This window comes from Heterocephalus glaber, unplaced genomic scaffold (assembly GCF_053883595.1).
Source record: "Heterocephalus glaber isolate CG9 unplaced genomic scaffold, H.glaber_assembly_v1.0 deba00001608, whole genome shotgun sequence".
NCBI lineage: Eukaryota > Metazoa > Chordata > Mammalia > Rodentia > Bathyergidae > Heterocephalus > Heterocephalus glaber.
Window position 1 is genome coordinate 37,862,121 of NW_028258379.1, and position 14,445 is coordinate 37,876,565.

The 14,445-nt window shown below is 60.1% G+C and overlaps 1 protein-coding gene across 7 annotated transcripts in view; it reads right to left on the bottom strand.

Moving 5' to 3' along the window:
- Begain (brain enriched guanylate kinase associated) overlaps positions 1-14,445 on the bottom strand; it is a 37,998-nt gene that overhangs the window by 4,655 nt on the left and 18,898 nt on the right. For 4 of the 7 annotated variants that reach the window (XM_004836956.4, XM_004836955.4, XM_004836957.4 and 1 more), the window contains 3 exons: positions 2,385-2,546; positions 1,189-1,255; positions 965-1,072 (listed from right to left, as the gene is read on the bottom strand). In XM_004836956.4, coding sequence (XP_004837013.3) covers positions 965-1,072; positions 1,189-1,255; positions 2,385-2,546 — 337 coding nt within the window. Of the gene's footprint in view, positions 1-964; positions 1,073-1,188; positions 1,256-1,410; positions 2,000-2,384; positions 2,547-5,144; positions 5,235-14,445 lie in introns of those variants that run through there. The other 3 variants (XM_087195588.1, XM_021244317.2, XM_087195590.1) reach the window with 2 other exon arrangements.

Genomic DNA, 14,445 nt, shown 5'->3' on the forward strand with positions numbered 1-14,445 from the left:
TCTCCCACTTCCATGGCCACCAGCCTGCCCTTGCCTTGCACTTGGCTGCGGCCCTGCCCCGTGCCCCTGCAGTCTGTCTTTGCACAGCGTGACAGCCAGTAAAGCTATGAGTGCAGTCACTCACACGCCTCTCTGCTCAGGACCGCCAGGAGCTGGTTTCCGTCAGAATGAAGCCTGCTTCCTGACAGGAGCCCGCCCAGCATGGCCTCGAGGCGCGGGGGCTTCCGCGGCCTCTTTGCTACTCTCTAAGCTTCCCAGGCAGCCCTTGGCCCTGCGTCCTTCCAGCCTGGAAGAAATGCTCCACCCCAGACATCTTCGTGGCCAGGTCCCCTTGGCCCTCAGCCTCTTTCAGCAGTGCCCCGGTGGAACTTGCAGACCCGGTGGCTGGCACCTCCCTGGCACTGCTCCTTGCTTTACTGCTGCCTCCAGTGCTCAGCATTTCTGAAGCACTGCACTTTGTGGGCTCACCTGCTTTACTGTCTTCCCCGCTCAGTTGTAACTCATGTGGGCAGGATTCTTTTTCATTTGGGCAGGTGTTGTTCACACCATCATCTAGGAGCCACGCTTCTTAGGGAAGCTCCTTCAGCTGCCAGGGTCCCTGAAGTGTAGAGGCCACCTCACGGGGTCCAGGCTTGTGGGTGGCACAGGTTCCAGGTGACTCTGGGCTGGCCCAGGGCAGGAGGCCTGAGTGGCCATGCCCTACCCTGGAGTCAGGCAGTGTCGCTTGGTGTTGGACAACACAGCTTTGAGTTCTGGCTGAAGTCCTTCCAGCAGGGGGCTGCTGGAAGCCCTGGTAGCATCACCTTGAGGACGCCGGCCTGCCCTGAAGTCCTGACTGTCCCATCCATTGCCCTGTCCCCTGTGCCATGCGGGGGCAGAAGCGCCCCAGTCAGAACCACCCTGCCTGCCCCTGATTGCTGGCATATGCCTGGTGCCCTCCGTGGGCAAATGCCTTGGCACTCACGTTGTCCTCTGACAGCTTGTCGATGGTCACCTTGGCCTCCAGCAGGTGGCTGTTGAGGGCGACAATCTCGTGGCTCAGTGCACGTTTCTCTTCCTCATAGTGCTGACCCTGGAGGACGGGGGCAGCAGAAGGAGGTGGTCAGAGGCCAGTGCCCACTACTGGTACCTAGGAATAATGTGCTGGAGGACTGAGGATGGGTGGGGTGTGGCCTCGGGTGGCCTTACCATGCGGTACAGCTTGTCCTCCAGCTCCTGGTTGATCCTCTGCAGCGCCATGTAGTTGGTCTGAATCCTGCAGCAGGAGGCAGTGGGGTCCACGGCTGAACAAAGCCGACCTTCCCATGACCCTTGGGGCCACATGGCCACAGAGTGTTGGGGTGGGACCGCAGCACCCTGTGCTCCCCCAGCCCAGCCTGGGCCTGTACAGGTGCTCCCAATGCAAGCTACCTCCCCCAGGCTTCCTGGACCGAGGTGTAGGGCCGTGCCGTTGGCCCCACTCCCAGCAGGGCTCCTTGGAGGTGACTCAGAAAGCTCGCTTTTCTATTCACAGGAGACTGTTGGGCTCTTCTCGCTCACCAGGCCACTCACACCTCACACGGCGCTCTGACAAGCCTGGCTTGGGCTGTGCGGTTCAGTCGCACATTAGAGGGAGTGCCAGAGACCTAACAGGGACAAAGACTCCCTGTCAGGTGGGAATCCATGCTGAGGCCAATGTCTGTCCGCTGGACAGCCGTGGTGTAGGGTTACTGTCCTGTCTTGCTAGTCAGGAAACAGACACAAAAAGCGCCTAAGGGCGTACGCAGCAGAGCGGGAACCTCACTGAGCTCTGGCTGTGTGGGCCAAGCTTGGGCTCCACAGCGTCTGGCGGTAACATGCAAAAAGCCCAGCAGGCTGGGGCTGCTCGGGGAGGGCCAAACAGCCCTCCCGGCAGGTCCTCTTGGGCAGCACCAGCTGGTACTCTATAAATATTTGAAATGAACTAAATCAACAGCAAAATTTGCATTCTCTTTAAGAAGACAAGAAAGCATGTAATATGTTTTAGAAAAATATCCATCTTAAATGTGATGAAAAAAAATTTTTTTTAGAAAAATCTGGTTTTTAAGGTGATCTGGTACTTCAGGGCTTCATTAGCCTCCGCGCCCCTCAAGGGACAGTGGCTAACTCTGGCTCCTCTCACTGGGTGGACGCTGGTGGGCCGCCTAGGTGACATGCTGCTGCCACACTGAAAATGAGAGCAGGGCCTGGAGCCGGGTCTGGAGGGCGCGCTGGGAGGAGCCTGGCCGCGGCCCACCCTAGGCTCCCGTCTTAGCACGAAGGCTGATTTTGAGGTCCCTATCTGCAAATGGGGTCACACAGGCCAAGCAGGACCCCGGCTCTGCGTGGGTCTGTCCGCCGCCCGCCCGGCCCGCCCCGCCCCTCACCGGCGCAGCTTCTCCGTGACTTTCTCCAGCTCCTCCTGCGCGCGCCGCAGCTCAATCTCCAGGAAGTGGCGTGTGGAGTCGAACTCGGTCTCCAGCTTCTCCAGCTTGTGCGTGGTGTAGGACAGCCGCTTGCGCAGCTCGCCCTTCTGCTCCTGCAGCGCGCTGCAACGATATGCAGGGTCGGCCCGGACCGGGGCACTGAGCGCGGGGAACCTGTGGCCCGTGTGGGCCACCTGGGCGCGCTGTGGTGCGCACCCTGCAAACCACCGGGTGCACTGACACGCACCTGCGCGCGCACGCGCACACACACACACACACCCACTCCTCTCGAGGTGGCTGTCCTCGGGACAGATGGCCCCCTAGGAGGCAGGGCCTCTGATGCCCAGTGTGGCCAGGTCCACCCTGCACTGGTGTCCTTACTGCGAGGTCCCCTTGGGGCACTGGCCTCAGAACCCTGCCACCGCATGGTGAAGGCGCACTCCGAGCCCAGGGGACCCGGCTTTGCTCCTTTTCAGCACCAGGCCCTGTCCACGGCCAGCAGTCACAGCACACAGTGGCGCCTCGGTTGAGGGCTGGGTCCTCCGTGAGCCCAAGCCCAGGCAGGGTCCCCGGGGTCAGGAGGCTCACCGCACCAGCCCCGCTCCGCCTTCCTCTGAAAGCCTCCCCGTATCTCCCACAGGGTGGGGTTCCTTCACCCTGAGTCTCTTGAACTGGAACTGGGTATGGGGCAGGGGCGAGGGGCCACCCATCCCGAGCCTGGGTCAGTGTGGGGACCTCCTGGCTGGTGGTTTCTGGTGGGTTTGCCGTGCACAAGGGACGTGGGGTGCACAGCGCGCACTCGGACTGGGCAGGCAGGAGGCCTGCAGAGCGCCATGCGGGAGACCCTTGCCGTGTGCTGCGGGACGCTGGGCCCACACCTGAGTGAGGGGTCCCTTCCCTCTGTCAGAGGTGTCCCCAGGTTGAGGCCCTGTGAGCAAATGACACGTGGCACTGCGGGCACCCTCCCAGCAAACCTCAATGAAGCATTCTTGGATACCTGCCCAGGTCTATATTTTAAAAAATAAATAAAAATAAAGAGTTGCTTACATTTTTTGAGAATCTTGGGAAGGGCGGGGCGGGTCCTCCCAAGAGTCAATTCCCCACAGAGGATGCAGAGTAACAAGGGAAGCCCCAGGCAGGCGCGCCAGCTGCCCACTTGGACCGCGGGGAGCTCTGCTGCCCCTCCAGGCGGCCCTCCCACTGCCCCGCTCCGCCCTGCGCCCGAGGCTGGTGCCAGCCACAGCCCAGGCCCTCTGAGCCTTCTGCCTGCCGCCCCTCCCCCGGCCCTGCCCGTTCAGGGGCCCCCTTTCCCTGGGGCACCCCGGTGGCTTCCCTTCTCCGCCTACCCACTCCCAGCTCGGACCCTGCTTCCACCGCTGTGTCCTCTACAGCGCGTCCACTGCCACCACTCCCTCCCCCACCCGCCCTCTCCAGTCCTGGGTCCTCCCGGCAGGTACCGGGGGCCCCCAGCCCACCCAGGGAGCCGACACTGGAGAGGGGGAGGAGCCTACTCACTAGGGCGGCCAGCAAGGACTCACTCAAGGGACAGTTTACCCTTGCAGACACACTTCTTCACCGGCCTTCAAATACAGTCCCCAACCCTCTCCCGTCCTCAGTCACTGCTGAGCCCCAGGCTCGCCCCCACCGGTGTCTTCGGTGTCTTCACCGTGTCTTCCCCACATTCTGGCCCTGTCACCGCTGCAGACCTCGCCTGGTTCGCCCCAGCACTTCTGTCACCTCAGAGGCCAAGCCTCCTCCACATCCGGCCACGTAGTGACCCCGCCCAGGCCTTAACACCAGCTTCGGCCTCCCTTAGCCTCAGGTCCAGCTGCCACCCCCTGGACACCTGGCCATCCCATTCTCAAACTCGACCGAGCCCCCTCAAGCACAGCCCTCAGGACCATGCCCACTCTGGATCCCAGGGCCACGCCCCCACAGCCCTTAGGGCTGTGCCCCAGCACACCCTGTCTGCCCACAACACCCCTCCCCCAAAGCTGTAGAGACTGCCCCGTCCCCTCAAAGCCGGTCACAAAGTCCTAGGGTCTCAGCATGTCAGAAGCTCTGGACAGGGAGTGCTCTGGGAGGTCACCTGGGTCCAGCACGCTTCCCTCCAGGGCCCTCGCCAAGCCCACCTGCCTGTGCCCTCTGTCCATCTGTAACGTGGAGTGGCGCTGTCAAGGGGAGGAGGCTGTCACTGGTCCCTGCGCTACGTGGGCGCTAGAGCTGCCCAGCGCAAAGGCTGATGTTGGAGGTGGCACTGTGTGGCAGCAGGGCCACCAGGCCACTGGTGACCTGGGGAAGTTGCTGGGGTCCAAGGTGTAGGGCCTCGGGCGAGAATATGGACTGGCACGTGTCCTGAGCTGGGGGTCCCAGGTCCAGGGCAGCTCCTTACCTGATGGGGGCTAGCGTGGGGCTGGGGGCTGGGGCCACTCACTGATCTGGGAATCAAGGTGGGACCTGGCCCCACCCTGACAGTGTGTGTGTCCTGGTCCTCTCCCTGCCCCTGGGGAGCCCTGGACGGCCACGCTGAACGCAGGGGGTCTGAAGGGTCTCCTTCTCCCCCAGGGACCCTCAGGGGAGCCTGAGCCCAAGGACACGGCTGGATGTGGGGACAGAGACCCCTGCCCTCTCCAAGCTCCCTCATGTCTCACACACACATGAGATGGATGTCTGGGAACAGACACAGACACTGGGGAATGGAGGGAGACACAGGCGTGTTACCTGTCCCAGAGCGAGGGTGAGGACCTGGCCAGACGGCCGGGCAGGACTTGGGGCTGCCCGAGGCACGAGGGCACCCAGGGGCTGCGCAGCCTGTGGGCGGAGAGGACAGAGCTGCTCAGAGCAGGTGGGCGACATGGGGAGGGGCAGGGCTATGCCAGGCCCACCGCGGGGTGACCAGCTGCAGCCTGGGCTGAGACCAAGAGAGGTGGGGAGCTCTTGTTTCCTGCAGCATGCCAGAGATGGGGTGCGGAAGCCGGGGAAGGGGTCCTGCCTGGGTACCTGCCAGCCCCCGGTGGCACTCTGAAGGCTCTGTCTGAGCTCATGTGTGGCACCGTGTCTCCCTGTGACGGATCCCTAGTCACTTGCTGGGGCTCATCTTTGGTGTCCTGTCCCCACCCACAGGCCTGTAGCCACTGCCTTAGCCGGGGTGGGGGGGGTCTTCCCTGACTCCACCAGGGTGTGCAAGGGACTGGGTCCCTCTGGCTGTGGCTCCTGGTGTGCCAAACCCAGGGGGCTGCGGGACGGGGAGATGCAGTGTCCTGGACACTGAGGGACTTGGGGGAGGTCAGGAGCCTTCTGGGCTGGACAGCAGACAGGTACAGGGAGGGTCACGGGCCTGGAGGAAACAGGACACCCTCTAGGGCTCCGTGTGTGCTGGGTGGCCGTCCCTTCCTGAGACTTGGGGCAGCTGATGAGCTCTTAGGGACCCGTGTGCAGGCAGTGGGGATACCAGGGCAGCCTTGCTGGCCATGGGGCTGAAGTGGGACGTGGGGTGCCACTGAGACGGGTTGGTTCCGTTCACAAGGCTCCGACCTTGGCCCAGGAACCAGACTTTCAGAGGTGCCCAAAGACTCAGGCAGACGTGCATGCTGGGAGAGCGGGTGGTGTAATCCCATTTAGGAGAACTGCCACGGACCATCATGGAAGGAGAGAAATGTTCATTTGTTATGCCTGGGTGGTAGGACGCTGGGTAATTGAAAAAATTTTTATAGGTTTCGGGATTTGTCATATTTTCCACGGATGAAAAAGCAGGGGGAAAAACTATTAAGGATCACATTTTGGCACCAGAAAGAAAGTCGCCACGCGCATTGTTCTGATGGGCCGAGAGGGCAGCAGAGGTCAAGGAAAGCCCCGCTCCCCTGCTATGAGCCCGTTTCCTCATCTGGAGGACGAAGCCCCTCGCCCCGAGTTCCCCCAGCTGCCCGGCAGAGATGCGGGTGGGGTGGGGTCAGGCAGGGCTTGGACTGTGGCTGGACTGCACTTAGGAGTCTGGTCCCAGGGTCCCCTCGGCACACGACGACGCAGAGGGTGGCTGGGCGGGGTGCTCCCACCAGAGCAGCCAGAAATAGCAGTGGCCTCAGGGGCCTGACCAAGGCCAGCCGTGGCCTCAGGTGTCCTCTTCCCTCCTCTCCAAGTCCCAACCCCACCTGCAAGTCCCTCTGCAGGGAGCCTCTAGTAGCCAAGCTTTCTGAAGAGTGTCGAAGCTCAGAGTTGACAAAGGGTGGGTCCTGGGGGAAACTGAGGCCCAGGGAAGGGGTGGGGCTTGACTGGGCCATGAGGTGGCCCAGGATCTGGCTCTGGTCACTCACAGTGCACTTACCAAGCCCATTAGCCACCCTGTCCTAGGGTGAGGACTGCGGCCAGGGAGGTTGGCCACAGCCCCCAGGGGCAGGGCAGTGTCAGAGGAGGATGTGTCCACCCAGGCCTGCCCCCCAGTGCCCTTCCCTGGGTCCCCCGGAAAGGCGAGGACCACCTGCCCCTGCCTGCTGCTGTTCCCAGCTGTCAGTGTGGCAGCAGCTGGGGACAACCAGGCCGGTGTCACCCCAGCTGGGTGCACAGGCTCTCTTCCTGCCTCTGCTGGGCAGAAGGATGGACAGGGCCCCAAGTGTGGCTGCCCGGGTGGACACAGCATCCTCAGGTGGGCACGTGGAGGCCTGGATGTGCTGCCCATCAGAGCCAGGCTTCCGCTCAGCCAGAGGTGGCCCATTAGCAGATGTCTGTCCTCCTCGGGGAGCCTGCCTCAGGGACCCTGGAGAGGCTCCGAGGGGAGAAGCTGAGGCCCTGAGGTGGGGCGCACCAGGCATGGACCAGGGGCTGACGCTGCTGGTGGTCCTCCCGCCCCATGGTGCCCCATCAGGTAGGAGGCTGTGCCACCTGTGGATCCCCGCGGCTGTGCTCTGGCTGCTCCACAGTGCAAAGGGGCGAGAAAGGCTCCAGCACCGGCAGACGGGGAGCTGCCACCATCCTGAGATCCCGAGTGGGGCTTTGTGCCCACCGCTATGCCTCTGTCCATGCTGTCCCTCCCCCGGGAACGACCTGACGTCCCTTCTCCTCATCCTCAGATGTGCTGCTCCCTTGAGGGGGCTCTGCCTGATGCTGCCTCCCCCAGGGCACCCTCTTGGTCCCCAAGGGCCGTCCTGCTGGGGGACCATATCCATCTCAGCTAGATGGCGCCCCGCTGGACAGTGTGGGGATAAGGCTGGGCTGGGCTGGGCTGCGGTCAGCGTCCCATGGTCAGGTAGGACCCAAGTGCTGCTCCTGTTCCCACCCGTGTCCGCGGGTCTCCAGGGCCTTGCCCCACACCCAGCAGGCACAGCCTCTGCCTCCCTCAGTCCCTGCGCTCAGCCTGGGCCCGCCAGTCACGCTCCAGCAACGCCAAATTGTTTGTCATTCTGCACAGGCGGTGGCCAGTTTCTCATTTTGGTGACTTTGTCCCTGGGTCCCTTCAGTCGGGACTGTACCCGCTCCCTCCCCCTCCTGGCTAACTCATGCCGAGTGGGGAGGGCTGTGGACCCAGGCCCACTCTCCCGGGGTGGGGGTCTGCGGCTGACCCCTCGCATTGACAGTGTCATCAGGGCTGTGCCTGGCTCTTCTGCCCCAGCCTGGTCCCCCAACCCCAGTCTGCACCCAGAAACTCGTCTGGAACACGTCCTGCCCTGGTCACAATCCCAGAGTCCTCCCTGTACCCAGACTAAAAGTCCACTGCCTGCCCCTCGGTCCTGCCACCACCCCAGCCTCCCTGATCTGGCTCCCCGGCCCCGGGTGCGCTGGCCTTCAGGCCTCCCTGGATTTCCTCAGGGCCACTGTCCTTGGAGTCCCTTGGGCCTGGACCATTCTCTCCTGGCTGCTCCACACCAGGCCCCGTTCTCCTGAAGGCCCCTGCCTGTGTCACCTCCCTGGGCAGCCCACCCTGTCTCCTCAAGGGGACACTCATGGTGACCTGGTCACCTGCCCGCCAGGCCCCGGGACCAGCCTGCTTCACTCCCCTTGGGCCCAGGTGCCCAGCACAGTGTCTGGTGCACAGACAGGGCCTGGGCAGCTATGCTGGTGATGGCAGGGAAGACTGGCAGGGCCAGGCTGCTCTGGGCTCCTGGCTTTGAGGCTGGATGCCCTTTCCTACCTGGGGGCCTACTTCGGGAGTCTGGTAAAGACACCCCAGGACCGCCCTCCTCCACTGTGGGGCTGGCAAGAAGCAGCCAGCCACCCTGGCCTGGACCTGCTGCCAGGCCACATGCCTGTTCATACTTCCAGCTGGCTGCCACTACCCAGCACCTTGAGTGGGCAGCAGAGTTGAGGAGTGAGCACCTGGCTTCAGGCACCTTCCTGTGGACCCCTCCACCACAGATGCTGGCCTGGGGGAAGCTCGTCCACTCTCAGCTGCACCTCCAGTTGGCTCCTTGGGGAGCCCACGTTGGATCCTTGGGGCACAGCATGCACCCAGGTTGCAGGATCTCTGCCCACTCTTGAGCCTCCTGAAGATGGCTTGGTGCCACCATGGAAGGTGCTGGGACCGACTCCTGAACGCTGGGACTCGGGTCGGGCGGGCAGAGCCCCTGCTGCTGTTAAGACCCCCCACTCTGCACCTCCTGCAGGTGTTCCCCATGCTCGGTTCCTGCACATCCTGGAAGAGCTTTCTCTGCTTCCCCTTGACCTTGCTCTTGACCTTGCTGATGTCATCTCTGTGTCCGCTGAGGACTTTTCCCCAGGGCAGATGGGCACTAGCAGCTAGCCAATGCCCCAGCACCCACCCGGGTTCCCACACACTCATCTTGTCCTCTGCGAGACGAGGAGTCAGGTGCTCAGGGGCCTGGGGTCACAGGGCCCGGCAGGGGCGTATCTCTGGCCAATCACTCTCCTGCGATGCCAGGTTTTAATCCTGGTGCTGCATATCTCATTGCATCTCTCACAGTGGGGTCACTGTCCTGTGAGATTTACAGCTAGCCACGCCAGCTGGACACAAGAGAGGTGCAGGGCCAGCCAAGGGCATGAACCCCTCAGACCTAAAGGGCCCCAGTGGACAGCAGGACAGCCTGTCACTCTGAGCGCTGCTCTGGGGCTGTGATGTCTGCCCAGCCCATGGACAGCCCTGGGGGTAACCCTGCAGCTACATCTGCACTAGAAGGGGGAGCCAATGTCACCACTGTGGCTGCCGGGCTCCTGGGGGGAGTATGTGTGCACACCTGCCTGTATGTGCATGTGGGCACATGTGTGTGCACCCTCCTGTGCACGGGCAGGTGTGTGTGCACACTGTTATGCACAGTGCTGCTCTGCGGCCCCCAGCAAGGAGGGGACTGAGCTGCCCTCACTGGGATGGCAGGGATGCCTGAATCTCAATGCCTGCCCTGGTCCTGCCCCCTCCCAGCTTGTGGGCATACAGGCCACATGGCTGCTGTGCCACTCCCCCTAACAGAAACAGGAGTCAGGAGACACCGCAGGAAGTGTGTCATCCACCTCATCTTATCAGGAAGCTGCAGCTCTGCCCCGCTCACCCCTCTGTGCCAAGAGAGAACCACGTGCCAGCAGCCAGCACACTGTGTCCTGGTGAGCCCTCAGGGAGGGGGCAGAGCTGACCAGCCCTGGCAGATGGACATTGGTACAGGCCCCACTCCTGTTCAGGATGACCCTTGCTATGCTCTTGGGAGGCTCCATCCACCTCCTCCAGAGAGGCCTCCTGACCTCCTACAGGGTGGGCAGAGGGGCTATGTCTGCTCCTCCTCCTCAGGGTCCCAGTGCAGAACCAGGTACGAGGCAGGTGATGGCCATGTACTGGAGGTGTTTGGGGAGCATCACCAGCCCCAAGAGCCCAGCAGCACTGGCAGGGGTGGGGTACCAGGAAATGGCTGGGATTCCAGCCCCAGAGAAGGAGACAGACAGTGGAGGCCAGGGAAGGAGAGAGAGGGCAGGGCTGCCTAGGACAGCAGGCCACCATCTCAGTGCCTACTCTGTGCCCTCTCCCTGGAGGTCATGGACTTCACCGTCCTCAACCTGTCTTCACTGGAACTGGATTTTAGACAAAACAAAACAAAACAACCAACCAAACAAACAAAAAACCCCAGGCCCCATGGAACTACAAGACTCAAAACTTCAAACAGGAGTCAGGGACATGGCCAGGACACCCCAACTCCAGGAAGGGGCTTAGCACAGGGCCTGGAGAGAGGAGAAGGTCAGGGATGCATGGGGCTCTGGAGGTGGGGTACTGGGAGATGGAGCTCAGGGGTGGAGCACACAGAGGTCCACCCCAGCCCTCTCTGGAACATTGGCAGAAGGGTGACTATGAGGAGTGCTGAGCCTGAAGGTGGGGAGGGAAAGTGGCTCAACTGTGATGCCCCAGTGCCTTCACAGTTATGGAAGCCTGCAAAATCCTATTTCTGACATCTCCTCTCCCCCAGACCAATGTGGACTCCACCAGTGACCCCATTTCTGATACTTGTTCCCACCCAAGCCAATGTGGAACCCAGAGTAATCCCACATCTGAAACTTGGCCTCCCCCAAACCAACAGAGATCCCTACAGTAATCCCACTTCCAATACCCAATCTCCCTCAGACCAACTGGACCCCTGCAGTTATCCCACTTCCAATACCTGATCACCCCAGAACAATGTGGACCCCTGCAGTAACCCAACTTTCCACAGCTGATCTTCCCCAAAGTAATGCAGAACCTGCAATACTCCCAACTTTGACACTTAATCTCATCACAACCATTGTGGACCCCTGTGGTAATCCCACTTCTGACACTTGATCTCCCCCAAACCAATATGAACCCTGGCAGTAATCCCACTTCAGTCACTCTCCCCCAAACCAGTATGGACCCTGCGGTAATGCCACTTTGGACACCCACTTTCTCCCAAACCAATATGGACTCTCACAGTAATCCCACTTCAGATATGTGATCTCCCCAAACCAATATGGACCCCTATGGTAATTCTACTTTGGACATCCAGTCTCCCCCAAACCAACATGGATCCTGAAGTAATCCCACTTTGGACCTCCACTCTCCCCCAAGCCAATATAGACCCTGTGGTAATCCCACTTTGGACACCTGATCTCCTCAAACCAATATGGACCCTTGTAGTAATCCCACTTCAGACACGTGATCTCCTCAAATCAATATGGATCCCTACAGTAATCCCACTTCAGAAATCTGATCTCCCCAAACCAACATGGATCCTGCAGTAATCCCACTTTGGAACTCTACTCTCCCCCAAACCAATATGGACTCTCCCAGTAATCCCACTTCAGACACATGATCTCTCCAAACCAATATGGAGCCCTATGGTAATCCCACTTTGGACATCCGGTCTCCCCAAATCAACATGGATCCTGCAGTAATCCCACCTTGGACCTCCACTCTCCCCCAAACTAATATAGACCCTGTGGTAATCCCACTTTGGGCACCTGATATCCCCCCAAAAATATGGACTCCTGTGGCAATTCAACTTCCAACACCGACTCTACCCCAAACCAATATGGACCCCTACAGTAATCCCACTTCCAACACCCAATGTCCCCAAAACCAATGTGGACCCCTGTAGCTATTCTACGCCCAACATCCAGTCTCCTCCATCACCAATGAAGACCTCTCAAATAACCCTATTTTGGACATCCACTATCCCCCAAACCAATGAGGACTCCTGCAGTAATCCAACTTCCAACACTCATTCTCCCCCTAACCAGTATGGACCCCTACAGTAATTTCACTTTGGACACCAGATCACCCCAAACCAATGTGGACCCTACAGTAATCCATTTTCCAGCACCCACTCCCCCAAATCAATATGAACCCCAATACAGTGACTACTGACTCCCACTATCTCAGCACCAATGCAGACCCCCACAGTAATCCCACTGCTGACACCCATTCTCCCCCAAACCAATGTGGATCCCTACAGTAACCCTACTATTGACACCCACTCCCCCCATCATCAATGCAGAACCCTACAGTAATGCCAATTCAGACACTCACTCTCTCTCAAACCAATATGGAGCAATCCCACTTCTGACACCTGATCACCCCAAACCAGTATGGACCCCTATGGTAATCCCACTTCGGACATCTGGTCTCCCCCAAACCAACATGGATCCTGCAGTAATCCCACTTTGGACTTCCACTCTCTCCCAAACCAACATGGACCCTCACAGCAATCCCACTTCAGACACCCGATCTTCTCAAACCAATATGGACCCTTGTAGTAATGCCACTTCTGACACCTGATCATCCCAAACCAATATGGACCCTGTGGTAATCCTACTTTTTTTTTTTTTTTGGTACCGAGGATCAAACTCAGGACCTTGCACTTGTGAGGCAGGTGCTGGAACCACTGAGCTAAATCCCCAGCCCCAGTAATCCTACCTCTGATACCCACTCTATCACAAGCCAACATGGACCCCTGCAGTAATTCCACTTTAGACACCTGGTATCCTCAAACCAATACAGACCCTTGCAGTCACTGCACTTACCACACCCACTCCACTTCAAACCAAAGGGGACCCCTGTGGTAACCCCACTTCTAACCCCACTCTCCCTATCACCAATGTGGACTGTGCAGTAACCTCACTTGCAGTAACTGCCCCACCCCCATCTCCCTGCCTCCCCTCCAATGCCCCTTGCTGCTTCAACACAGAGGCTTGTGCAGCCCCTCACCTGGCCTGTCCTCACTGGCAGCCATGGCTCATTCATGCCCTTCAATGCTGAGTCTCTCTTCAGTGACACAGGGCAAGTTCCACCATCAGGCCACCTTCCCACCCCTGGGCTTCATTGTTGAGGTGACAACCTCATTTCCACCCATCAGGCTGACTGACCAAGATCCCTGCCACTGTTCCCTGCCCCTGTGGGGCTGGAGAGGGGCTGCACCTTCTCTTCAACCTTCTGTTCCCAGCAGCTCCACCGTGCACCCTGCCATCCAATGTCCTCCTTCCTCTCCACCCAGCGGGGACTCCCACAGATGTCCCTACCACGTGGCCACCTATAGCGACTGTTACTACAAGCAGCCCATGAGGTGGCCCTCTGTGGCCCCGGGGTCGCCATGGCTGATCTTCCTTTGTTCCAGAACACCCCTTCCTGCTTCCGGAACATTCTCTTCCACACTGAGGTGCTGCTTCTCCTCACCTCCGCCTGCGCTCCACTCTCTGCCCATCAGGTGCTGTCTGTCCTTGCTGTCCCCATCCCGCCCAGGCTACACCCACCAGGCCCTGTCCCCTCCCTTTCACCAAATGGCTCTTGCCGGCCCCTCCTCCATCTTCACCTAGCCCCTTGTGGCCCGACTCCCAACACGGGCTGTCCCAGGGGAAGGATGTCCCGTTTGTGTACAGTTGCCCTCGCTGCAGGCCCCTCCATGTGCTCTCCCGACCCCAGCTGCCATTCTTCCTCTGCTGGCCCTAGGGCTCCCCTCCCCAAACCGTAAGCAGCACCAGCCCCTTGGCCTGGGGGAAGCTGGGGGACGGATGGCCACAGGGGGCCTCACAGCCAGTGACAGCTCCCAAATTAACCTCCCTGCCACCCTCTTGGAGCCTGGGGCAGAAGGGGCTGCAATTCAACACCTTGATGATCAGGTTCATTACTGGCCACTGAGGTGCCCATGCTGGCTTCGCTAATTTGCCCACGACAGCAGCCTGCCACTGCTCACTGCCACACACAGACACAGCGAACTTATTAATTGGATCGGCAGGAGGCCTGTTTTCATCAGACCTGGGGATCAGAAGGCTAGTGGGGGCCTCAGACGCTCACCTGCCACACCCAGGCCCCTCTGGAATGCCCTTCCCAACCTGCCCCACACACCTATGTGCACCTGTGTACACACGCACACACCAAACCCTCTGGGGGTCCTGAGGGTTCCTTTTTTTTTAAGTAATGGAGATTGGATCCGGGGCCTTCACCCTGAGCTGCACCCCCAACACTTTTATTTTTTATTTTGAGACAGGGTCTCACTAAGTTGCCCAAGCTGGACGTAACTTGTGATTCTCCTGCCTCAGCCTCCCAGAGTGCTGGGATGACAGTGTGAGTCACCGTGGCCGGCCAAAACCC